This window comes from Equus caballus, chromosome 10, assembly GCF_041296265.1.
Source record: "Equus caballus isolate H_3958 breed thoroughbred chromosome 10, TB-T2T, whole genome shotgun sequence".
Classification (NCBI taxonomy): Eukaryota; Metazoa; Chordata; class Mammalia; order Perissodactyla; family Equidae; genus Equus; species Equus caballus.
In genome coordinates, this window is record NC_091693.1 from 25,686,290 (window position 1) to 25,712,897 (window position 26,608).

General features: G+C 48.1%; 1 protein-coding gene and 1 long non-coding RNA gene across 2 annotated transcripts; one reads left to right on the top strand and one right to left on the bottom strand.

The window, feature by feature from the left end:
* Positions 1 to 2,530: 2,530 nt before the first annotated feature.
* On the bottom strand, positions 2,531 to 6,240 carry LOC111775461 (uncharacterized). Its single transcript, XR_002811164.2, has 4 exons — positions 6,090 to 6,240; positions 3,612 to 4,368; positions 3,221 to 3,501; positions 2,531 to 2,667 (listed from the first exon to the last, which is right to left on the bottom strand). It is a non-coding gene; the product is annotated as an uncharacterized lncRNA (long non-coding RNA).
* Positions 6,241 to 13,607: 7,367 nt separating this feature from the next.
* GALP (galanin like peptide) lies at positions 13,608 to 20,900 on the top strand. The gene is made up of 6 exons (XM_023651514.2): positions 13,608 to 13,920; positions 15,094 to 15,201; positions 17,083 to 17,131; positions 17,932 to 18,012; positions 18,853 to 18,930; positions 20,332 to 20,900. Exons 2-6 carry the CDS (start codon positions 15,118 to 15,120, stop codon positions 20,385 to 20,387), a joined length of 348 nt encoding a protein of 115 aa, XP_023507282.2. The 5' UTR covers positions 13,608 to 13,920; positions 15,094 to 15,117; the 3' UTR covers positions 20,388 to 20,900.
* Positions 20,901 to 26,608: the final 5,708 nt, after the last annotated feature.

Genomic DNA, 26,608 nt, shown 5'->3' on the forward strand with positions numbered 1-26,608 from the left:
CACCTCGGACCCCCTGAGTATGCGGGAGGCCTTGAGAGAATGGGCTCAGCCCTGGGGCACGGTCCCCTGCTGAGCCTAGAGATGAGGAGTCCCGTTAGGCGACAGGACGTGAGTTTTCACCCACGTCTGCACAGCACAGCAAGTGCTCACGCACGTCACCTCGTGGCCCCACCTCGTGGCCCCAGGAGCAAGTCTCCCCACTTGCATCTTACAGAGATAGGAGGAGGGATCCAGCCCAGCGCCAAACTGGCTACGTAGTCTTAGGTCATACCCCTCTCTGAGCCTCAGTTTCCACATCTGTAAAGAACGATGATGCCCATCTCCCTTGCTAAGAGTATTACTTGGGGTAGGTCACCCCATTTCATGGGGGACCCCTAGATGTCCATATCAGCAGGTCTCTTGGGTGGCCCATTTAGCCAAGAGGAATCCAGTCTCCTCCTGGGGGTGGGGTTCGAGTCTGGCGGCCATGAGTCTGGGACTGCTCAAGTGTGGGGCACTGGGTGGCTCACTGCTGAGTGCAGACCTTGGCCAGCCCCCTTTCCAAGGTGCCTCTCGCCCCTTGTTCTCAGTTCAGCACAATGTCCTGGGGTCCAGGCCCTGGTTCTTTCTTTCCAGGGCGATACTGGTGTGTCTGACCAATAAAACCCAGGCCACAGGCTGTGCCTTAGATGCAAGGAAATCTGGGAAGGCAGCTAGCTGGACTGTCCAGCATCTGTCACCAGAGGCTGACCCCACCTTCCCAGACCCATAAGGCAGGAAACTACCCAAACAGCTGAGGGAGCCTTAGGTGCCCGGCAGTCTCAGGGCAAGACAGTGACCGCCGGGGTGCCCAACAGGCCCCTGGGCCTCAGTGCCCACCTGGTGAAACAGCTGATCGCATTCCTGCTGCGAAGGGCCCATTGTTGGAAAGGAAGTGAGGGAATGAGCACAAAGTGCCTAGCCCTCCCCGGCCCAGCGTGAGCGCCCACGGGCATCTTTTGTGGCAGTGTCCTCCTTCCAGAGGTCTATGCCTCTGGAGGGTACTGCGCCCACTGTCTAGCAGAGGAAACGGGCTTGGAGCAGCCACCTCATCTGCTGCAGGCCTCAGGAGGGGATGAGGAACATGCGGGGGTGGGGGAGAGGCCAGGCTGGGGTCTGAGCATGGGGTTCTGATAATAACAGCAAAAACTGGCGCGTACCATGGGCCAGATCCTCCTTGAAGTGATTAAATCCGCCAACTCATTTAATCATCATGACCCACTGAGGCAGCACTATTGTTATCCCCGTCACACAGACCGGGAAACTCAGGCACTCAAAAGGTAAGTGGCTGGGCCGCAGTCACTGATCTGGACCCGGGTGCTCAGGTTCCAGCACCCTGGCACCTGCTCATCACATAGCTGTATTTCCTCCAGCTCCCACCGTCACTCAGGGCTCCTCACCTCTGCTGCCGGCACTGCCGCTGCTGTGGCTGTTGAGACTCCATCCCTCCTCTCCTGATGAGCTCCCCCAGACCTTCACTTGCCCCTGGGGAGACCCCCCCCCACACACACACACTGTGTCCATCAGTGTGGACTGTCCCTCAGGTGTCCCACCCACTCTCGGCTTTCATGGCACTCGCTCAGGAGGCAGAGTCCTGCCTGCGCCTGGTTGTGGTTAGGGATGGAGGGGCTGGGAAGGAACACCCCTGGAGTCAACCAGGAAGACGCGGAGACCCGACAGTTCCCCCAGCACTCACGCGCCCAGCCCTCTGTGCCTGCCAGGGGGAGCGTTGGTCTAAGGATTCCACGTCTGATGATGGGCCATGCCTTCCTCCAAGACCCGGGGCGGGGATCCCCCAAACAGGAAGGAGGTGCTGCTGGAAGGCTAAAACAAAACAAAAGATCCTCCGCGTGGGCGATACAAGCTTTGTGCCCAGCTTGGGGGGGGAGGGGGGGGCGGGGCACAGACACAACCATTGGCAGCCCTGTCCAAAGATGCAAGCGTACATCTCGCTGCCTGTGGACCCACCGCCCCCGCACCCGACGGACTCGCCCGCGTGGCCACGGAAATACGCGTACTGCATTTCATCGCAGTGTCGCTCGGAAATTGGAGCAAAAAATGTCCATGCCTGGGAGAGTGGGGAAGGGGAGGTGCACCCACACCGCTCAGTAAAAGTTGTCCAACACGTGGAAATAAGGTGAAAATGTGCACCTTATAAAATCACTCTAGAGCATTAAAAAAAATATTCTGCCTGAGGGTCTCTAACTCCTTGAACATGCAACTGCGTTGGACTAATGGTAGTTTGGAGACGAGTTGGTTTGCCAGTCCTGTCAAGTTAGAGGCTAACTTGTACAAAGCTGGTTGGGTGTGGGGGCCACTGTGACTCTGTCTGGTAGACAGGATGACCCCAGGCGGCCAGGTTGCTCGTCCTCAGGATGTGAGGCAGTTCTGACACAGCCCCCGTGCTCCTGAAGCCCTCCCCCTGACTCTGCCATCCTGGCCTTCCCGTCCTCTTCTGAACCAGCTCTGACCTACTGCTGGTCTGTCTGCAGTGAGCTGAATGAAACATCAGCCCAGGCTTGCTGCCTATTTGTGTGAAAATTGTTTTCAAAAATTCAGTAACTCTGATTTTACTGAATACTACCAGGAGTTGGAGGCAATGAGCTGGAGGCATCCTCAGCGACATGACTTCGTCTTCAGAACATGGTGCTGAGTGGAAACAAGAAAAAGAATGTAGTGAGAGCTGGAGCGCCACCCCTCCCGCCCCACTCCAAATAACAGATGTTAAAAGAATACTTAGAAGTAGTAAAAGATGCGAGGATGCCTACCAAGTATGTTAGTGATTGCCCCCAGGGGAGGAGAGTGGGACTGAGCAGTGATGATAAAAGGGAATACTATAGGGGCCGGCCCCATGGCCGAGTGGTTAAGTCCGCGTGCTCCGCTGTGGTGGCCCAGGGTTTTGCCGGTTCGGATCCTGGGCGTGGACATGGTACTGCTCGTCAGGCCACACTGAGGCGGCGTCCCACATGACACAACTAATAGGATGTACAACTAAGATATACAACTACGTACCGGGGAGATTTGGGGAGATAAAGCAGAAAAAAAAAAAAGATTGGCAACTTGTTAGCTCAGGTGCCAATCTTTAAAAAAAAAGGGAATACTATAATAAATTTAAAAAGAGAAGGGCTTTGCACAGACCAGTGATGGTGAGCAGACTTCTGCATCTCAAGAGAAAAATAGACAAATGAAACCAACAGCTTACCCCACAATCACCACTGTGACAGCCTGTGACGGGCCTCCCGTGACTCACAGGCCACCACGTCCACGGTCCTTTTTATTGACTGGCCAGCAGACCAGAGAGCCTGGATTGCGGCCTTGAATGCTGGGCCTCGGCTCTCCTGCTTCCTTCTTCAGTGGCGAGAAGGGAGACTATTGCCCACAGGGGTCCTTGTGGGACCAGGAAGGTGGCCAGAAGCTGCAAATTGGGCAACAGCCGTGGTTTTCCTCCTGCTTCATCTCCTCGGGGGCCTGGCGCAGGTGCCTCTGTCAGGACCCAGCGGAAAGAAGTTGATTTCTCCTCAGTCGCCCCTCTGGCTGTATTACCCGCCTCCCCTTACCCCGCCCTTTGCTCCAGTGAAAGGCAGTCAACATACCAGGTCCAAACCTGACCCCGCTTCTTACTCGCTGTGTGAGCAGGTGAACAGCAGGAGTGTCCTGGTCCATCTTCAGTGTGTCTCTCGTGGGTGACCGCTCACTGATCCCCCCGAATGCCTTCTGGTTCCACCTCCAAAATATATCCCGGATATATCCCCACGGCCTTCCCCGTCTTCATCAGCCCCGTCTAGCTCAAGCCATATGTGTTCTCATTTCCTCCTGCTTAAAATAGACTTCACGGCTTCCCGTTGCTCTGACGAGTGATACATAGAGTGTGAGGAGGTGAGAGAGGTGGGAGTAGTGAGTTGTCACTCAGCAAGAATCAACCTTGTCTGAAAAAGGTCTCCATTCTCTAGCAGACTAGTCAGCATTTTCACGTGGCAGTGGTGGGGTTCCAAGAGTGAGCAAGACAGAGGGAGCAGAGGTGTGCCTGGCCTCTTGGGGCCAGGATTGCACCCAGCACGACTCACTCTCACCGGGTTTTATCAGCTGAACCAAGCTGCACGGCCAGTCCACATCAGGAGGTCAGGAAGGAGACAGCCTCTTGATGAGCAGGTGGCAAAGGTGCATTGCGCAGGGGCTGGATGCAGGAAACGGTGGAGAATTGGGGCCCCAAGTGCAATCACTCTCCTACAAGCTCTTCATTTATTCAGCAGTCTTTAACGAGAGCCTGCTGTGCCCAGGTCTGTGTCAGGTGGTCCATCGAAGTAGCAGCCAACCAAAACGAAGTCACTGTCCAGTCGAGCTTACATCCTACTGGTCCAGGGAAAGGGGAGGAAGACAGAAAACAATAAACAGATGCGTAAATGAGGGTGCAGGGAGTGACACACCTGCTCTAAGAAACGAAGACATGGAGATGGGACAAAGAGGGAGTGAAGGAGTGGACAGTGGAGGTGGGTTGTCAGGGAAGGACTCCGCAGAGGACTCTGGGCGGGCACCTGGCTGATGCCCCTCCAGCCATGCCAAGATGCGGGGAAGAGCGGTACAGGGGTAGGGAACAGCCAGTGCCAAGGCCACAGGCACCGATGAGTCGGAGGTTCGGAGAATGCCAGCGTGGCTGGAGCAAGGAGAGGAGTTGTGAGCACGTGTGGGCTAATTTAGTTGTATTTTTGGCATGCTTTGAAGCCATTGGGAGGTTTGGGCAGGAGTTGCATCATCTTATTTGTATTTTAAAAGGAATATTTTGGCTGCCATGTGGAGAACAGATGGAGGTGGGAAGAGGATGAAAGCAGGAGGCTCAGATGACAAGTTGCGGGTGCTGGTGATCAGTTCTGGGAAAAGAACCAAGTGTCCTCCACTTCCTCCCTCGCCCGTGACCTCGGGTCCAACGTGGCCCCTCTTGGCGCATCCTTTTCTCTAATCGTGCAGATAGGAAGTTACTTATTACTGAGAGGCGTGACTACATGATGGTTAAGCAAACAGGCTCCAGAGTCCAAATGCCCAGGTTTGGATCTGCCTATTTACTAGCTGCACAATCTTGGGAAAGTTACTTAACCTCTCTGAGCCCCCATGTTTGTCATTGGTTCAGGGAGGGTGACAGCTACCTCATAGGGTGGTTGGGAGGATTCGGTGAGGTCAGGTATACAACATGCCACTTGGAACCCAGTAGGTGCTGATGCTTACTATTAACAGGATTGGGATAGTTGATGAAGACCCCCTTCCACAGTGGGTCCCTTCTCAGCCTGCTTTATACGCAGGGTCCCCAATACTTAAATGTCCTCACAACAACCCTGTAAAGATATTATTATTATTATTATTATTCCTATTTTAAAGATGAGGAGATTGATGCTCAGATGGCTGGTTAGGAAGTGGCCGAGCTGGAATTCAAACCCAGGCACGTCTGGTTCTGAAGTCCATTCTCTTCCTATGTCCCTTTCTTCCTCAAAAGAAATACAGAGCAGCAGAGAGTGAGGCACACGGGACATGACAGAGGCAGAAAGAGACACAAAGCAGCCCTGGGAATGAGAGATGCCAGGACACTAAGACATCAGAAAGTGCTGAATTCCAGAGCAGGGAGCCAGCCAAAAGCTGCTGCAGATATCCGCTTCCCGTCACAAAGCCCGGGGGAAAGTTCTGTATTAGTCGTTCAATCTGAGGCATTTGAGGGTTTCTAGAGCAGGCGTTTCATGTGAAATATAATAGGGCCCAAGGAGGTTGCAGAAATGAGTAAAGGAGCCTAGAGGGACACATTAGGGACTGGTGAGGTCTGTGGTGAAATGGAAAGGACAAGTCCTGTCAAAAGCTGCTACCCAGCCCCAGGGAAGTAGGGGACCTGGATGCAGTGTTTACAGACCCTCTGACATATCAAGAGAAGCCAGAAATCTGGATTTTTATGTGAAATTTCTGAACTCTACACACTGGTGGCTTAATTTGCATTTCTTCAAAAACACCACAGAGGAACCAAAACAGACAAAAAGAAAACATGAGCAAACAAGCAGACACACCAAAAGCATCCCTGAGAGTCTGGTGTGGCTTACCAAAGTTTGCAACATCTGATCTGGTTCCTCAACTTATCAGGTTGGCGATTGGGGTCCAAAGACCTGTAGTGACTTTCCCACAGTCCCATGACAGGCCAGTGAGATGCAAGGATGTCTCCTCACTGCTCCCTTCTGAGTCAGGGCGATGACTGAACAATGGCTCCCAAACCCCTCCTTTATGGGGTGAAGTGGAAGAGACAGGAGTGGACAAGTGGAGGGTGTTGGAACAACACTGACCTTGGTTTATGGGCAGGAAAGAGAGGGGGGTCTTAATCCTAACTCAGATTCCCAACCCCAAACAATAGCACACCCATGTCCTGCAGAGGGTTGATTGTAATCTCTTCATTTTGGTCCAAGACAAGGTTGAGGGAGACCGTTGACTATTCAGCACAATGGACAGAGGTAGTTGCTCAAAGCTGAGTACAGGAAAGAAGGATACACACCTCTCCATGCCCCCAAATCTATTTTTACCTCCTTTCTTGGATGGGAAAGAGAAATAAAGCTTTCATGCACATTGTTTTTAACCTGTAGAAGCACCCCCTTTCCTGTTATATTGCGTGTATGCGAGGGGAATTCTTTGGTAAGATTGAAAAGACAGATGTGGGTCTAAACTTTAAAATTTTAAGAGTTTGGGGCCTGCCTGATGGCGCAGTGGTTAAGTGCGCACGTTCTGCTTCTTGGAGGATCAGGGTTTTCCAGTTCGGATCCTGGGTGCGGACATGGCACCATACAGCAAGTCATGCTGTCGTAGGCGTCCCACATATAAAGTAGAGGAAGATGGGCACAGATGTTAGCTCAGGGCCAGTCTTCCTCAGCAAAAAGAGGAGGATTGGCAGCAGACATTAGCTCAGGGCTAATCTTCCTCAAAAAAAAAGAAAGAAAATTAAAATTTTAAAAATACAGATTCATATTGTAAATAAAATAAAATTTTAAGAGTTTTATGAATGCCAAATTTTTGGACAACACAGAAAGTGGGCATGGATTTTTAGAACTTGCCCAGCTCAGAAGGGGTAAAATTTTAAGACATTCGTATGTATATTTAGAAAGAAACCCTCCTTTCCATCATAAATTTGACAGTCCCTCTAAGTTACAGTCCTCCTCAAACCATCATGGTGACCAGAGTTATTAACATGAAAGACACAGCCTGCCATGGTCACGTCAGGCTTTTGTCCCATACTTTCATTATGACCTTTTAGCTCATGTTATTTTATTTTATTTTATTTTTTCTGAGGAAGATGAGCCCTGAGCTAACATCTGCCAATCCTCCTCTTTTTGCTGAGGAAGACCGGCCCTGAGCTAACATCCGTGCCCATCTTCCTCTGTTTTATATGTGGGACGCCTACCACAGCATGGCTTGCCACACGGTGCTATGTCTGCACTCGGGATCCGAACCGGCAAACCCTGGCCACCAAAGCAGAACGTGCGCACTTAACAGCTGAGCCACTGGGCCACCCGTTGTTTTATTTTTTAATTTTTCAGTCTAGCGTGTTGCAGACTCTGCAGGAAGGGAGTCATCCAGCAATATCTGGCAAAGCCAACGTAGAATGTTCTCTCCCTTTCTGTTTTTGTCAATATACAACCCCCTTTTCAATCCCATTGATATTATCTGTGCACCTACAAGGAAAGCAAACGCTAGAAAGACACAGCCCACCCCACTAACATGAAGGCGCCCATCATCTCTCACACAACCATCTCTGTTCCGTTTCCTGCACTCCCTCCCATTCAAAATCAAGAGAGGTTGCCACGTTTTCTGCACTCCTTTTTATTTTTTACAAGTTGATCTCCACTCAACTTTTGCGTCTACTTCCCATTGTGGCTGTTGTCATCTGCTGAACTCCAGGGCACTCGCTCACCTTTCAGGACTCTAGCCCGTGAGTTTGCGCTCTCCAGGCCACGTCATTCCACCTGAGTCAATGGTGTGAATGCAGCATTAGCATCAGTGATGTTTTTCACATGCTGCTGTCAACACTTGTACACCTCATTGGCTCCACTCCATTCTGACTCACCACCCCTTTGCACAGGAATGTTCTCAGGAGAGTCAACTCTGAAGCGTGTCTTCTGGACCACAGACTCCTATCCTGTCACTTCTTCAACATCTTAATGCTTCTGATAGTATGATTTTCAGCTTCACTAGCCCAACCATCTCTAAAAGTCTAAGAATTCAATCGTTCTGGTTCAATAATCCAATTAGGTCTTTCTCCTACATCAACAGTGCTTATGTCTTTCCTAACCCCTCTCATTAACTTTCCCTCAAAATTATAACTCTCTCAGATGAAACAGGTACCTTTCTATAGTGCTGGTGGAGCTGAAAACTGGTACACTAAGACCCTCAGGTTGTTCATAACTTTTGACTGAGTTACCTTTCCTCTAGGATTTGAGCCTAATAAATTAATGAGAAACTTGTAGAAATATTTATGCATTAAGATGTTCTCTGCCTGCTTCACATGATTGAATTTGCAATCTACCTATCTATCTATCTACCTATGTATTATCATCTATCTACTCATTATCTATCTCTATCATCTATCTACTTATCTATCATCTATTATCTAGCTATCAATAATCTATTATCTATCATCTATCTACTTATTATCTATCTATATATCTATCATCTATCTACCTTTCTATTTATGTGCGTATGTATGTATCTATCTCTATCCATCCTCATCTCTATTTCTCTATTTTTTTCTCGGTCTTCTAAAGTAGAAGAGCGCAGAGAGAAAGAAAACTCAGTTCCTCCTGTTTCCTCCTCCAGTTTTCTCCTCTGTCTCTCAATTTACAGCAATCATCCTTTAGGCACTTAAATACATTAGTAATTGGGGGCAGGCTAAATCCTTGTACCTCATTCCTTCAAGTACTTGATGGAAAATAAATGGAGTGGATAATTAGTTCCTTTGGATGTTAATGAGTGTTCCCAGCAGAAGTAGAACGTGTGTGTCGAGAGTGGCAGGCGGGGGAGGTGGGGAGAGGAGATGTGGAGAAAAAGATTCTTAGTCATTATTTCAGAGAAATGGCGATATGCACACACAGAGTCAATAAACTTGAAAACTGCTAGGGGTGAACAGGGACATCTCCCTAGCCCCTCTGGATACCCCCACATTCCAAGCTCAGAACTACTAGTGAATCCTTCTTACCTTTATATTAAATCTGTCTTCCTGTGGCTTCCTGAAGCTTTGGACTTCATGGCTCTTTCCCTTGTTGTCATATGGTCAACTTCACTTGTTCCCAATGGCAGCTGAAGACAAAATTCCATAAATAGGTGAGCATACACTAGGTGCCAGGTACTGATTTTAATTCGAAGCACTAAAGATGTTGCAGTGAAAAAGAACAAGTTCCTGCCCCATGCAACTCACATACTAGTTGGGGGAGGCACGATAAAAGCATAAGGACTTGAGCTAATGTATTGAGTAACGAGTGCTACAAAGGAAATAACCAAACAGTCTACCTACAAACCCCCAGAAGCTGGGAAGAGGACAAGGATCCTCCCGCAGGTTTTAGAGGGAGCGTGGCCCTGCCTACCCCTTGGTCTTGGAATTCTGGCCTCCAGAACTGAGAGACGATACATTTCTGCTGTTTTAAGCCATCCGGTTTGTGGTCTCTGTTGCAGCAGCCCAAGCAAACTGACACACCTTGATTGGCTTATACTGAACATGGTTTATGCTCCTGGCCAGAGGGAAGGACCCTACCGCTCTGAGGACAATGCTTCTCCATCCTTGAACAGAAGGAAGCAAGGGTAGCTGAGTGAAAGCTGTAGAGAAGGCATTAGTACAGTCTACCAGATGGCCAAGACTCCAGAGTAGACCTCAGGGTCTTTATCTAGGTGAATGGACTGGAAATGATTTTGGAGGGTCCCCTGGACCACCGTGTGCACGGAGAAGAAGACTGCATCCTGGATGCCCAAGAGAGACAAGGACAAGGTGTGGAGAGCTGGTGGACTAGGAACACTTGTGGGGAACACAGTATGGCCAGTGCCTGGAGGGATGGGAATGGAGATGTCCTCAAAGCTACCAGCGGGAGAGATGTGTGGGAAAGGAAAAACAACTTTCCCTCTATCCTTCTGAGTTCTTGGCTGAGAGCCTTCAATAAAAGACGGATTAATGAGAGAAAAACGAACAGAAGCTTATTGATGTGTGTGCCTCATGTACACGTGGAGGATAGCCAGGAGAAAATGAGTAACTCAAAGAAGTGGCTTAGAACTCCGGCTTAAATACCATCTTAATAGGGGAAGGGGAGCGGGATGTGGGCTTTTAGGGGAGAGTAAATGATTTTTAGGAAAGATGAATGGGCCCTTAGAAGAATAGACAGGTGGTATGACAGTTTGTGACGAAGTGCATCTGGGTATGGTGTTGACTTCTGGTCTCCTCTCCTGAGATAAGAGCCAGTCTTTCCTGACGGATGAAACTCCCTGGGAGGGCATTTAGACAATTGAGCTCCTTTGGAGGATCTGTCTTTAGAAAAACCAAAAGCAAAGACAGACAACGAAACTCTGGGAAGTGTTGGACATGACATATCTGCTATCTGGCTTGTGGTGATGGCATCACAGGTGTTTGCCTATGTGTAAACTCATCAAATTATCTACATTAAACATGTGCAGTTCTTTGTACACAAATTATACCTCAATAAGGTTGTTTAAAAAATCCAACTCTAATTGGCTTAATAACAGCATAGGAACACAGGACTAGGAGTGCAGGGGCGGGGGCGGCTCTGAGGTTTGTTGAACTGGGTTGCTCAGTTTCCACTGTGCCTTCTGTGTTGTTAATTTCATCGTAAGCACGGCTGCCCCTCATGGTGATGGGGTGACATAACAACTCGTGGGTCTGGGCTTCCTTCTAAGGAAGAGAGATTTAGATATACATATCTATCTACGTCTATATCTATGTCATCTATATCCATTTCCATGTCTATATCCACATCTATATCTACAGACAGAGGTGCTTCTGGAAACTCTCTCAAAAGAGCAAGGAAGCACACTTACACAGTCTCAAAGTATCTCCCCACAAGACACTTTGTAATTACAAGGGGACAAAAAGTGACTTTGCAGTGGAGAAAGCCAGCCACACCGCCTGAACCAGGTGATTAGAGTTAACATCACAGGCAGCGGATGAGTCGACGTCCCGTGCCCCCATGACGGGATACGCTCAGCTGTGATGTATATGACACTGAGATCACTGCTGTGGGTTTCCTGCCAAACATGCATAACCTGAATCTAATCACGAGCAAACATCAGATAGACCCAAATGGAGAAGTCAACTCACTGGTACTCTTCAAAAATGTCAAGGAAAACGCCAAGGTCACGAAAGAAGGAAAGAAGGGGAACTCTTCCAGTTAAAGGAGACTAAAGAGGCGTGGAGGGGTTTTTTGGGTTTTCTTTCATTTTGCTATAAACGGCATTACTGGGACAGTTGGTGAAATTTTAATGTGATCTGTAGCTTAGACATTAGTAGGATATCAATGTTAATTTTGACAGTTTTACTGTGGTTACATAAGAGAATGTCCTTTGCTTTTAGGAAAAAGAGAATGTCCTTTGCTTTTAGGAAAAACACACTGAAAAGAGTTTAGGAGCAAAGGGGCACAATGTTTGCGACTACCCTCAAACAGTTCAGAATATCTGTATGTCCATATGCGGAGAGGAGAGAGGAAGAAAGGGGATCAGAGAAACTGAATGCAGTAAAACCTAAACATTTGGAGAGTCTGAGCATTCAGAAATTATTTGAACTTTCCTGAAAGTTCAAGGAAAGAACAAGGAAGAAATTTTTTTTCTCAGAAGCCCTCAGAAAATATCTTTTCTACTTTCAGCAACTGGAATAATTGGGACATGAGCTCATCTGGACTGTGAGCAGGATATGGTACCTTTAGGCACCCAATTCCTATTTGGGGAAGGAAGGAAGGAGGGAAGGAGAGAGGGAGAGAAGGAAGGAAGGAAGGGAGGGAGGGAGGAAGAAGTGAAAGAAGAAAGGAGGGAAGGAAGGAGGGAAGGGAGATAGGAAGGAAGGAAGGAGGATGAGTTTTGAGCCCAGGCTCCTGCCGTGCCCCAGGGCCAGGTGTAGGTTGGCGTCCCCATCGCAGGTGGGACGCATAGAAGAAGAGCACCTATGTGGGTGAAAGCCAGCGGACTCATCACCCACAGGACCAAATGAAGGACAGGTGACTGGAGTGTCCACCTTGGGAGAGGAGCGTTTGTTTCTACATTTCCAAGGCACGAAGAAGGATGCAGCCTCAAGACAGACATTTGGCTCAGTCACAGAAATATGAAGAGAGCGACATTTCTCCCACAGCTGGGCTTCTTTTTAATGAGATTTGGTCGCACTACATTTACTTTTCATGAGCTGCTTAACCGGGGAGGTGAGGTCTGTGGTTGTCTTTTCTCTGACTCTCTGTGGGTCTCCAGGCAACTAGCTCTGGGCAGGCGTTCAGCATCCTCTGTCCTCTCCGTCACCCATCCTTCTTCATCTTCTTTCCCAGCAGAGCCATTCACACCCTCTTGTCACTTCCTCCCCCACCGGAGCTCCCCCTTCCCCTCCAGAGGAGAAATGAAGGACATGGGGAGATGAACATAAGGAGCAAAGTCAGGGTCAGGAGCCAACAGGACTTTTGAGGTCCAGTTTCTTACTCTCACTCTGTCCCTCCCATGGGGTCTTCCTTTTCAACTGAGACGAGAAGGGATGAGGTTCCAGAAAGGTCCCTTCAAGGGGGGTGGGAGGGCTGGTGCAAAGATACAGAGATGGGACAAAGATACAGAGCGAGCCTCAGACAGACAGAAGGGAGGCTGGCCCTTCATGGTAGAGACGAGGACACTGCGTCCCAAACACCGGGACTCTCAGGAAGCCAAGGGCAAAGCCAGGGGTATGTGCCCCCGCTTGACTCCGGGGTTCTTTCCTCTGGAAAACTGCTGCTGTCCGGGGCTGAGAGGGAGAGAAACGAAGAGACAGATAAACCAAAAAGCAGAAACAGAGAGGAAGAAAGAGAACAACACACCTGCATTTGTTCACCCAGCAAACATTTATGGAGTTCCAGGCACTACTTTAGGGGATGACACAGGGTCTCTCATCCTAGGTGCTATTGACATTTGGGGCTGGATCATTCTTTACTGTGGGGGGCTGTCCTGTGCATTGCAGGGTGTTGAGCAGCATCCCTGGGCTCCACCCACTGGATGCCAGAAGCATCCCCCGCAAGTTACAAACAAAAATGTCCCCAAATGTAGCCAAATGTCTCCCTGGGGACAAAACCACCCCCGGTTGACACTCTCTGGGCTGGCGACACAATGATGTGCAGGATGTAATTGCCACCCCTCTTTGAGCTTATTTTCCAGGGAGGGGGAGATACCCAACAAACAAGGAAAGAAATAGACAACGTACATCATGCAGGAGAGAAGAAACAGACACAGCAAGAGAACTTCGAAGACACGGAGATTGAAGAGATGGCAGAGAGAGGAGTGTAGAGCTGTGGGGGCACAGGCTCCAGGTCGGGAGAGACCGAGGGGGTGTGGATAGAAAGGGCACCACTGAGACCCAAACACACACAGATGTGGGGAGGAGGGTACCTGAATAAACGCAGAGCACACATCTCCGATTAGAGGGTCAGAGGGGAGACGCCGAGGGAAGCATCTTTGTTCTGACCTCACAGGCCAGCTAACAAAAGCCCGTTGTGTGGGTGAATCCTCATCCCACCTCCATCCTCTGTGCTCTCTCTCCCTCCTCCCTCCTGGTCTCTGACCCCCTCCTTCTCCTTGCCCTTCTCACCTCCTCCTTCCTCCTCCTTGGGAGGCATAAAAGCTGGAGTCTGGGGAGTTGGAACCCAGAGAGAGCTGGGCAGAGCTGCCAACTCCAGTGAGGTGAGAGGAGGGAAGCGGGAGGAGAGAAGGGAGGATGCAGGGAGGTCAAGAAGGGATGGGGGGTCAAGTAAAATGAGAGCAGTGGTGATGGAGGAGAGTTGGGGAGCAGGCAGAGGACCGGGGAAGTCTGGGGAACAGGTAGAAGAGGGAATGAGGACGAGCATTCCAGGGCACGGCGGTGGGTCTGGGAGAGTGGATGGCGGGAGGCAGGTGCTGTGATGAGAGATGGAGAAGCGTTAATGCCTCTGAATCTTAAACTTTGGTCTTTCATGAGTTGTGGGGGTTTTATGTACCCAACATCCTGTTACTTGCTTATTTCCTGTGGCATTTTCCCTCAACCGGCTTCTTTCATTTTACTTTAATAAATGGGTTCCAAAACAGAGCTCCATGAAAATCTCAAGAAACTTGAAAATGTTTGTTTTATTTTTCTATCATATGCTTAAGACAAAAAGGCATAGAGATTAACCTTCAGTTAACAATACAGTATTGTACACTTTGCAATATGTTAAGACTCAGACAGAGAAGGTCAAATACTGTATGATCTCTCTTACATGTGGAATCTAAAAAAACAAACTCGTAGCAAAAGAGATCAGGTGGGTGGTTACCAGAGGCGGGATTGAGGGAATTGGGTAAATGTGGTCGAAAGTCATAAACTTTCGGTTATAAAATAAATAAGTCCTGGGGATGTAACGTACAACATGATGACTGGAGCTAATGATGCTGTGTGTTGTATATTTGAAAGTTGCTAAGAGAGTAAATCCTGAACGTTTTCATCACGATGAAAAAAGGTTTTTTTGTAACTGTGAGGTGACGGATGTTGACTAAGCTTATTGTGGTGATCATTTCACAGTATATACAAATGTCAAGTCATTATGCTGTGCATCTTAAACTTGTACAGTGATGTATGTCAATTATATCTCAGCAAAACTGGAAGAAAAAATATGTCACGGGAATAGATCTCACATTAACAAAGCAAAAACGTAAAACTAAAAAAAAACAAGGAACGTTTTGAAGGTGGTGGGTATGTCATCGCCTTGATGGTGGTGACGGCATCACGGGTGTACACATAGTCCAGACTCATCAAGATGTAGATGTTAAATGGGCACAATTTTTTGCATATAATTATACCTCAATAAAGCTAAAATAAATACACTCACCACCCTCTCTTTGCAGAGCGCCCATCCTTCCGACCCTCAGATGGCTCCTTCTGTCCAACTGGTCCTGCTTCTCACCGTCTTGCTCATCCTGGCAGAGACTCCTGCCTCTTTACCTGTCCACCAGGTGAGCCCTTCCTACCCTCCAGGAAGTCTCCTAATTTTCCTGGCTGAGCCAGGGCCGTGGGGACCAAGCTATGAAAATACGATAAGACAGGGACAGACTTCATCTCCTTGGCCCCAGGGGTAGAATAGAACAGGTGAAATAAGAGGAGTCAGGGTTCACTTCCTAAGGATTAGCATTGCCCAGACATGCAAAAAGATGCCTTCCAAGGCAGAGCTCTCCATCATTCTGCGTCTTCAGGGCTTCGGCTTGCATGATAATCGCCCGGAGGGGAGGGTGTGTTGAAGTACAACCAACCACGTGCCACCGCTGGAGAGTCCAATTGGGTGAGCCTGCATTTCTGCCCCGTTCCCAGGCGACGCTGATGCTGCTGGTCCCAAGACCACACTGTGAGAACCCCTGGTTAGGAGTGTGGGATATGGAAACCGGGCTGAGTTTGGAGTTCTGGTTCTGTCACGTTCTAGCTGCATGACTTCCAGCAAGCTGCCTAATTTCGCAGTGCCTCCATGTTCTCTGTAAAGTCACAGCACTGCAGGGTTAACTGAGTTCATCGTGCGAGGCCCTGAGAACGTCGTGAGCAGGCAGTCAGCTCTCGTTATCTAATGGAGGGGACCCAGGCTTGGTGTTGTGTTGTCCTGGGTTTGGGTACCAGCTATCCTCACACTGACAGGTCCTCAGCAAGCCATTCAAGTTTCTTTGAGCTTCCCTTGCTTCTGTGTAACCAAAGGATAACAGCACCTATTTGGGAGGATGGCCAGGGCATTTTGACAAGGCTCTAACGGATGTGGAGGGCTTTCTTGGCCCCGGGAACCGTGGGAACCCCCCCTGACAGGCAGCTGCAGTTGCACCAGCAGCACTTTGAGTTGATTCCATTTGTTTACTTTCCATTTTACAGAATGGAAAACTAAGACTTGAATGTTGGGTCCACGGAGTCATTAAGTCTGAAGTCAGCCCGCTGCTCACTGTGTTAATTTAGGAAATTTGCCCAAACTATTTGTGGAAGTTTCCTTTTCCGTTAAATGAGGCTAATCGTAGTTCTTACCTACCAGGGTTGTTGCGAGGACTAGATCAGTCAATACGTCATGGACGTAGAAGCAGAGCTGGCTTCATGCTCATGCAACCTGGACTGTCACCTGGGGCGCTCAGAAGGCGCCTGTGCCTGATTTAACACTTTGCTGTCTCCATCTTGAAATTCTTAATCACATTTGAACAAGGGGCCCCATATTTTCATTTTGCGCTGGGCCCCCTAAATTATGTAGCCAGTCCTGCTTAGAATGGACGCTAGCTGGGGCCAACGCGGTGGCACAGCAGTTAAGTTCGCACGTTCCACTTCAGTGGGCCGGGATTCCCCGATTCGGATCCCGGGTGCGGACATGGCACCACTTGGCAAGCCATGCTGTGGCAGGCATCCCACATATAAAGTGGAGGAAGATGGGCACAGATGTTAGCTCAGAGCCAGTCTTCCTCAGCAAAAAGAGGAGGGTTGGCAGCAGAGGTTAACTCAGGGCTAATCTTCCTCCAAAAAAGAAAAAAAATTGAAAGAAAAAAAAATAATGGATGCTAGCATATGGTAAACCCACAACAGATGTTAGCCATCCAGTTATGTAGCCTGGCCTTGAACCCCTCTGTGTGTGTGTGTGTGTGATTGGTGACAATATACTATGCATATAAAGGACTTCCAGCAGTGGTTTTTAAGGCTTTCTTTGCATTCTGAGTTGTTACATCTTAGGAAGTCTTCAATTTCCTCTTTGGTGAAATTCAGATCAAGCGAACCTGCTTCACAGGTTGGTGGGAAAGGGGCATGTTGACCCACCCCATCCCAGACCTGGGGGTGCCGGCTACCCTTCCACCTCTCTGAGTCTTGATCTCTCCATCTCCATCCAGGGGCGAGGAGGCTGGACCCTCAACAGTGCTGGCTACCTTCTGGGTCCTGGTGAGTGAGCCTGCTCTGAGCGCTCCATCCCCGGCTAGTGTCTGCCTGGTGCCTGTGGGCAGTGAGTTTGCGACCCTGTAAAGACCCTCAACTCACATTCATTGAAGTCCACGGGTTTTGTTTCCAGACCTGTCTTGAGAGTTAGTCTAGCGGAGTGATGGGCATGTGGATCCTGGAGCCAGAGCATTGGGTCCAAGTCCAGCTCTGCCACTTGCTTTGTGTGTGGCCTTCATCTCTCTATGCCTCAGTTCCCTCATCTATGATGAAGAGTGTCATGAAGGCCCCTGCCTCATAGGGATGACGTGAGGATTAGATAAGGTAGAGCAATATATGACATATTCCCCCATCCTTCTCTTTCTGTGCCCCTGACTGCATCTGCACTGGGCACTTTTTGCACATGTGGCAATGTGCTGCTTGGTGACAATTAAACCCATTACATAAGGGGATCCCCTATGATGCTCAAGGCAGAGTTCATCTTGGGCCTCATTCAGTGGTCCAAGAAAACCCAGGCTCCCATAACGGTGTGGCATAGCAGAAAGGACGTAAGAATTGGATTCAGACATAGGTGGGTTCAAACCCCAGTTCCGCCACTTAGCAGTGGGGTAACTCTGAGCAAGAGAATTCTCAGAGCCACAGTCTCCTCACTAACAAGGAGGGATGGTCAAAGCGTACCCCGTCCCACAGATTTGGTGGACGTGCTCCTTCAGATGGGTAATGAATGCCACAGGATTGCTGGATTCTGTGTGTTGCCGTTGCCATTTGACAGACCACCAGCTCTTGCTTCTTCCCCCACTCCCCAGAGTTCCACCTTCCCCAGAAGGCTGACCAAGGCAGGAAGGAGAAGACAGCCCTCGAGATCCTAGAGCTGTGGAAGGCCGTTGGTGAGTGAATGGTCAGTTAGACTTCCCCCATTCTTCATCGCCATCACTCTCCTCCACGCGCCCACTACTGGTTTTGCAAACTGGCGGATGTAGGCTCCATTCCTCGCTCTGCCACTTACTGATTGAGGGAGCTGGGTAAGTGATGCAATTCCTTTGAGCCTCAAACCCCTCCCTATGTAAGATGGTATCATGAAAACTACCTCGTAATTCGATTGTGTGGCTCAATGAGAGAATGCATGTAAAATTCCTAAGCTGTTATTTTTAATATTATCTCCTTGCAAGATCCCCTATTCACTTCCTCTTTGCTCACCCCTGGTGCTATTATCTCCTCTTCTTACCTGACCAAGTGATATCTCTGAGATTCCCTTCTCCTTCCCGTGTCATATCTCAAGGGAAAGAATCATGGAGGCACAAAGGGGTTCGGACACCTGCGTATGCACACAGTGAATGCAGCATATGACTTGAAGGGAATCTCCTTGTCATTGTCACCTTCTAAATGGAGGCAATTAAGTGTATCTAAGGCAGGATTTCTCAACCTTGGCACTGCTGACATTTGGAGCTGAAGCACTCTGTGTCATGGGGTCCATCTTGCGCATTACGGGATGTTGAGCAGCGTCCCTGGCCTCCACCTCTAGAAGACAGTAGCACCTCCAAGTTGTGACAACCAAAAATGTCTCTGCATGTTGCCAAATATCCCCAGAGGGGCAAAAGTGCCCCTGGATGAGAACCGCTAAGAACTGTCAGATTCCCAAGGACACAGGGGAAGTAGAACCACGTTGGACGGTACAAAGTACTGAACTGAGTGGCATAAGTCACAATGATTTCTGTTTTTGTTTCTAGATGGGCTCCCTTATCCCCTCTCTCAGCAGGCCTCCAAGAGGAGTCTGAGCGAGACTTTTGCTGAACCAGAGATTGGAGGTAAAGGCAGGGGGAACATGGAAGAGAGAAATAGATACAAGAAGAGGGCAGGAGATGTGGCCGGCAGAGCTTTGAGGGCCTGGGAGGGTGGGGAGGAAACAGGAATCAACCAAGAGGCCCCCTGACTTATAGCCACAATGTCCACCACTGACCACATATCCTAACGCTAAATTCCCATCCTGGCCTTGACTGCTCACTTCGACTCTGTTCCTTCACTTCACATCCTGCCTCACAGTCTAAATCTAGTTGTCCAACCAATACTGGCATTTCCCCACAATCTGGTACTTTTCCAATTATGACCCCAAACCCAAACCTTGATCTCCCCCAAGCCTAGCTTTAGCTATGACACTGACTTTAAACCCTCACTTTGACCTCACAGCTCAATCCAAACTTTGACCTCCCTCCTAAAGAAGATCTTTATTTCCAACCTTTAACCTTACTCTGAGCTCTATACTCTTCCGTGCTCATACTCCAGCATGCCCTTCTGTCTCAACTCTGACTTCTGATTTTCTTGGAACACTGGGTCCATTTCACTCTAGAATCTTTGCACCAGCTGTTGCCTCTGCCTAGAATGTTCTGTTTCTAGAGCTTTGCATGGCTAGATCTTTCACGTCATTCAGAAATCATTTTAGTCATCAACTCCTGAGAGACACTCCCTGAAATAAAGCTACTTTTTCTCTATTTTTGTCATCTTGTTTTATTTAATGGTAACATTCATCATTATATGATTCTTCTTTGCTTCATATATTGACTTTCTGTTTATTCTCCATCTTCTCCCAAAAACTCCAAGCTCCATGCGAGTAGAGACCTTTTCTGTCCTGCTCACTGCCTAGCACAATGGCTGATGCATAGCAGGTGCTTGGTAAACATTTGCTAAATGAATGAACTAAATTATCCAAATTCAGTCTTCACATACTGCCTTCCCAACCATGATCAAAGTCAACAATCAACCCTGGCTTCTGCCTGCCTCCAGGTGGATTTTCCTTCCAATTCCATCTCCTTTTTCAGTCCTAACCCTATTTTTGGAAACTAACACAGTGCCTTTATTCCAACTGTACTAATTCATTTGAAAAGCATTTATTTATTAGACACCTACCAGGGCAGGACATGACACATCTTCTGAATTCACTAATTCCCACACCAACCTTGGCTACAGTCTGGCTCTTGAAAGCACCCACCACCACCACCATGTGCCATCTTAAAATGGGGGCAGAAAGGGGAAATATGTGGGTAGATGAAAATAAAAAGAAGGTAGAACAGAAAAGGAAAGAGGGAGTGAGAAGAGGGAAGGCTATTGGATCTGAGATGAACTAAAGAGAGTTTCATCCCAACCTCAAGAACCTGGTTTGGGGGGTGGTGGTAAACAGAACCATTCAAAATTCACCCTTTTCTCTCTCGCAGATCAGAGTGAGCTTGGCAAGAGAGTTCCCAAGAGGGGAGACGTCCTGCAGTCATAGATGTCTCCAAACCTCTGCTCCTCATCCTTCTCCTCTCCAGCTCCTCCTGAAGCCCTGTCTAGACACTCTCTACTGAGACTAAAATCCTGAAGCTAAATCCCCAAATCTCATGATGGAATTTTGGATCATTTGAAGAATTATTCTCAAAAGTCGCTGGACTGTTTCAGATTTTACTAATTAACCTTTGGAATAAGTATAAAGTGTTGTTAACAAACTCAAGAATAATTCTGAAACCATTTAGGAGATTCTATGTGGGGGGTATCAGGGAATATTCCTGCAGTACATTTAAAATAATTGTGTTCTTTTGGAATCATAACAGGAACTATTGAACAATACAATATTATTATCCCTTTTAACTCTGAGGTTCTATGATGTCTTGACTTGAAAAGATGCTCCAGAGTAGCATCCTCACCTTTCTTCATTTTTCCACCTCATCCAAGCCTCCTCCAGCTGGAAATGAGGAGAGGTCATCTGGAGCAGAATGGAGAGAATAAAATATTTCTTTTCAAATAATCAATGTTTTCTTCCATTAATTAGTACAGAAACTTCTTGGGGGTAGCAAAATCAAGGATGATAGAGTCAGGTGGGGGATTTGGGGGGACATATAAACTCTTAGAGGCATTAGATCTTGGATTATCTGATGAGAGGCCTAAATTTAATTCTAATTTTTGGCAGTTGTCCCTACCTTGATATCTGACCTACTCTCTGTTCATCAGTTCATTCATTTTAAAACTTCTACATATTTTGAAGCTATGTTGTCAGTGTCATATAAGTTTATAAGTTTTATAAATATCTGGAGGAAACTTCTTTTTATCATTATATAATAGACTTCTGTTATCCCCATTAATGCCTATTGCTTTAGATTCTCTTTTGCCTATTCCAGGTAACTACTGCTGCATAACACACTACCCCCAAAACCCAGTGGCCTGAAACAACAACTATTTTGTTAAACATCATGATCTCGTAGGTCAGGAGTCCAGGTGGGCTCAAACGCATGATTTTTCTATTCCATGTGGCTTTGATGGAGTCCACTGGGGGTGCTGAGCTGGTGAGTAGACTGATCTGGAGAGTCCAAGGTGGCTTCACTCACAAGTCTGGTGCCTGGATGGCTCTAGCCAGAAGGTCGGGTTCGGCTGGGAGAGTTGACTCAAGTACCTACACATGATTTCTCCAGTGTGATGGTTTTAGGATCACTGAATTCTTACATGGGAATTCAGGGCTTTTGCCTTATTATCTAGGACATTGATTAAGGCCAAGCTGCTGTAACAATGAGTCCCCAAAATAGAGTAGTGCAAACAAGATAAAAGTTTATTTCGCTGTCATGTCACAGTCCAGAAGGGGGCAATCTGGATCTGGTAGGATGGCCATGACATCTTCAGTTATGATGTTTTGTCTCTGGACCCAAGAGGGATGTTTCATCTACCTCCAGTGAGAAAGGGGGCCAGCAGGTGTCACACCAATCCTTTTAAAGGAAAGTCTGAAAGGCCACACATCATGTTAGCTCATGCATGGCTATTCTTAGTCACAAGAGGGCTGGGAAATGTTGTCTTTAGCTGGAGGCACTGCCCAGTTAAAAACACAAGATAATGGAAGAGTTGGAGATAGATATTCAGCCACTTGTTCTGATTTGCCGTTGTCCTTTGGATTTACATCTTTCTCAGCAACGTCACATGGCAGGGATTGCTAGTGCAGGATTCTGACATGCCTAGATCTCTGGCCGTATGCAGTCTAATATCATCAAAAATCTTATTCTAAGCCCTTAGCAACTTTAAATAGCAGAATGGGAAGAGAGAGGCAGCAGCAAGCCTCAGGGACCAATAAGACACCACCACTGCCTTCAAAGATCTCACAGAGGGGAGAAACCAGACATGTGAGTGGACAGATGAAATGGAGGGGGACAAGGGCTTTGGGAGAAGTCACACAGGGGACAATAGGACAAGGAGCATCTGACCAACTTGGGGGTCAGGCTGAGAAACTGGTCCCAAGGAGCATTAATATATGTGGACTCAGACTTGTAGGAAGAATTGGCACTTTTCATGAGACCCAGAGGGAGGAATATGTGGGCACAGAAAGTCGAGCAGGTTGCTCAGGGGGATTAGAGTATAAAATTCAGAGACCAAGAGGACAGCAACGAGGGTGGCGGGGGTGGGGAAACAGGAGCAAAGACAAGCTCTGAATTTCAGTCTTGGGAGCATGGACTTTCTTATGAAGACGGTTAGAAATGGCTGAAGGTGTAACACCAAAGAGAGATTAGACTGTGGGCATGCAATGTAGGGGGTTGCAAACTATGGCCCGCGGGCCAAACCCAGCCCGGCTGCCTGTTGATGGTTGGCCCCTGGGCTAAGAAAGGTTTTTATACTTTTAAATGGTTGGGAAAGAAAGAAGAAGATGAGCAGAGACTGCAAAGGCTGAAGTATGTATTATCTGGCCCTTTACAGGAAAAGTTAGCCAATCTCTGATGCAATGAATTGAACACAATAAATTTTTTTTCTCCTTCACCTAACAGTCCAGGGAGGATGTTTCAAGTTGGCCAGGAACTCTCCTCTATGCAGTGATTCAGAAACCAAGATTCACTCTATATAGTTGTTCACCCATCGATTAGGGTCTTGTCTCAAACAGTGGAAGGGGAAAGAGAATATGCAGGGGGTGGGGGGCACTCCTGCTTCATAAAAGCCTTGGCCTGGAAGTACCTGCATCCCTTTTGTTCATATTCATCATCTGGCCACACTTGGCTCAAAAGTGGGGGCAATAAGTTCCCTTTGTATGAAGCTGCTCCCCAGCTACAAATACTAAGTTGGGAAAGGGAGCATGGGTTTTGGTGGACACATAGCATCTCACCCATAGCTGACATGGCCAGGTTTGCATTTTAGAAAGACCACTCCAGTGGCTGGCATAGAAAAGGCGTTGGAGGAAGATGATCCTGGAGGCAGATAAAATAGGAAGCTGTTGTGCTATTCCTGGGGAGAGATGATGGCATCCTTAGCTGAGGAGACAGAAGTGGGCATTGAAAGGAGCTGACAGACTGAAGACACAGGGAGATTGAACGGTCTACAATTAACTTAACATTCAGTGAATATTTGTTAAGTACCTACCATATGCCAGAACACGTCTAGGGGTTCAGGATAGAGTGGATAACAAAACAGACCAAAAAAGAAAATCCTTGTCTTGTTGGAGCTTGTATTCTGGGAGAGAGGGCAGTTGGACATTGAAAAAAGTTAGTGAGTAAAATAGACAGTATTCCACACAGTGATAAGTGCTATGGGGAACACAAAGGCAGAGATGGGCAATGGGAAGTTCCCCAGGAGTGAGTTTGAAATTTTCAGTGTGTGGTGAGGGGAGGTGTGAAGAAGATGAAATTTGAATAAAGAACTGAAGGAGAAAGGGGTGGAGACATGAGGATATTTGGGAGAAGAGGATGCCAGGCAGAGGAATGACCAAGGGCAGTGCTCAGGGTGGGAGCAAGTTTCCAAGGGTCAGGAAGCTGCGTAAGTGGGTCTCGAATCAGTTGAGTGCGGAGCGTGGAAGAGATGAGTTGAGACAGGTAATGGGAGGTGGGGTCCTGGAGTCGGCCACTAGGACTTCGGGTTTGTCTCTGAGTGAAGTGCCAAGCCATTGGAGGCTTCGAGTAGTGGAGTGACATGAAACGACTCACATCTTAACAGGATTGTTCTGGCTGCTGTTTTGAAAATAGACAAAAGAGGGCAGAGACCACTTACAATGCTGTAATGCCAGTGAGAGGTGATGGGGGCTTGGGCCAGGGTGGAGGCAGTGGAGGTGGTAAAAAGCAGTCACATTCTAGATACAATTGAAGGTGGAGCTAATAGGATTCCCCAACAGACTTGCCATGGGATTTGAGAAGCAGTCAAGGGTGAGTCCCTATTTCTTTGGTCTAAGTAAATGGAAGGAGGGAGTTGCCATTGAAGGGTATGGGAAGCCATGCATAGAGCAGGCTTGGGGGAAAGACTAGGAGCTCAGTTTTGGACATGTTAAATTTGAGATGCCTATTGGTTATGCAATAGGGGGTAGGGAGCTGGGAGTTGAATATGCAAATCTCAAATTCAGAAGAGAGGTGCAGGGGCCAGTCCTGTGGCTGAGTGGTTAAGTTCGCGCTCTCCAGGGGTGAACCAGGGTTTCGCCAGTTTGGATCCTGGGCGTGGGCATGGTACCGCTCATCAGGCCATGCTGAGGTGGCATCCCACATGCCACAACCAGAAGGACCTACAACTAGAATATACAACTATGTACTGGGGGGCTTTGGTGAGAAAAAAAAAGATTGGCAACAGATGTTAGCTCAGGTGCCAATCTTTAAAAAAAAAAGAGAGGTGCAGAACGGACGTCTAATTTGGAGCACTGTAGGATTTAGGTAGCAAACAGAGAAGAGAAGAGGTCCAAGGGCAGAGCTCTGGGGATTCAATAGGTTGTAGGCCTCAGTGGTGTTCAAAGATCAGGGAGAGGAGGTCGTCCCAGGGCATAGTGGTTAAGTTCGCGCGCTCCGGTACAGTGGCCCTGGGTTTGCCAGTTTCGGATCCTGGGCGCGGACCTACACACTACTCAAGACATGACATGGTGGTGTCCCACAGCAAAGAACTAGAAGGACTTACAACTATGTACTGGGGCTTTGGGGAGAAAAAAAAAGAGGAAGACTGGCAACAGATGTTAGCTCAGGGTCAATCTTCCTCACTAAAAAAAGAAGATCAGGGAGAGAAACAGGAAGTGGAGGGGAGTAGAGTGCAAGCCTGGGAGTGGAGACTGTAGAAGCATTGCAATTACTGGAGATGACAAACCCACAGGTATGGCTTCACAGGAGTGTGTGGCAGAGGATCAAGGGAATGTTATTTAGGAGCTGGAAATACCCAAGAACTATGGTAGTGATAACATTAGAGGTGGGAACTAAGCCCTTCAAGGAGTGAGGGTGAATGACATGAAGGACACATTCGTAGAGGAGGCTGAGGTGAAGGAATTCTCCTGCTGAGTGACCATGCCCTGTAGAAGACATTACGGAAGGGTTCAGGAGTTGGGAGGCAACAGGGTATTACAATAGGGGAGATCCAGATTCGTGTTATGTCTAGGGCCTGGGGGCTCAGGGATGCCTGGGGGGCACCTAGTCTTCTTTTGGAAACTGACAAAAAGATAAGTAAAGGATATATTGAAATGAGACCTGGTGTCCCCAAGGCAGAGAAAGGTAGGTCTATGGGTGTTAAGGATGAGGGGAGTAAAGATAAGGGTCTTGTCCAGATGCTCGAATTTCACCCATACTGATGGGGGTTTGGAACCCTGCAGAGGCGTGGTCCTGTGTTGCATAGATGGGGCTCATATTGCATGCAATATGTGTACATTAAAAAATTTCATTGTTCGTCTCAAATCCAAATGTATGTGTATATCCCAAATATTGTGTGGGGCATATTTATGCTAAAATTTGTTTATGGTTTATCTGAAATTCAAATTTAACTGGGCATCCTGAATTTTTATTTGCTTACAATTGTTGGAGCCATGACAGCTTCATTCCTGGAGTGCCGTCAACACCCAACCGTCCAGGACGCAGGTCACTGTCAACACAGCCCATTCCTTGAGTGGCTTCGGGGTCAGAGCCCCATCTTCAGATTTCAGTCCTTGCTCCTTCTGTGCAGCTCAGGAAGGAAAGAGTTGGGTAAGGAAAGGAGTGATGCAACAGAATGAGGGGAGACCACTCTGCCCAACCTCTCAACACACAGGTCCCCAGGGCTCCCTCCGAGGCTGGACGGCTAGAACCATCAGGGGCCACTCATTGGACTGGTCTTTGCTTCTAAGGCTGCGTGCAGGGCCACGTCAGTCAGAGTGAAGGGAGAAAGCTGGGTCAAAGTCCCAGGAGCTGCCATCACTTTCTCCCCTGTAGGAGCAGTGACTGTGTCTGCAGGGGGAGACAGGGAGGTCTACATGAGGTGGAGAAGACTTCCATTTCAGGTGCAAATCACCCTCCATGTGTCCTGGTGACTGACAGGTCCTAACGAGTAGAACCAGCAGCTGTTTGAGACGCATCCTGTGCTCAGAGAACTCAGGTAAGGGACACACCTGAGGAAGGGGAGGGCAGTGGGCACATATCTGGCCATGATCTCTCCTTAATCAAGTTTCCCAAACTAGTCTCTTAAAAATATTGAATTAAAAACTTTTTTAATCACGTTAAAATACGTCACATGAAATTTACCACCTTAATAACGTTAGGTGTACAGTTCATTGACATTAAG

Excerpts from the sequence above, each read along its gene's own strand:
- GALP (XM_023651514.2), top strand. The coding sequence starts at position 15,118 with ATGGCTCCTTCTGTCCAACTGGTCCTGCTTCTCACCGTCTTGCTCATC. Across the intron at positions 15,202-17,082 it reads CCTCTTTACCTGTCCACCAG|GGGCGAGGAGGCTGGACCCT; the intron begins GTGAGCCCTTCC and ends ATCTCCATCCAG. Across the intron at positions 18,931-20,331 it reads TGCTGAACCAGAGATTGGAG|ATCAGAGTGAGCTTGGCAAG; the intron begins GTAAAGGCAGGG and ends TCTCTCTCGCAG.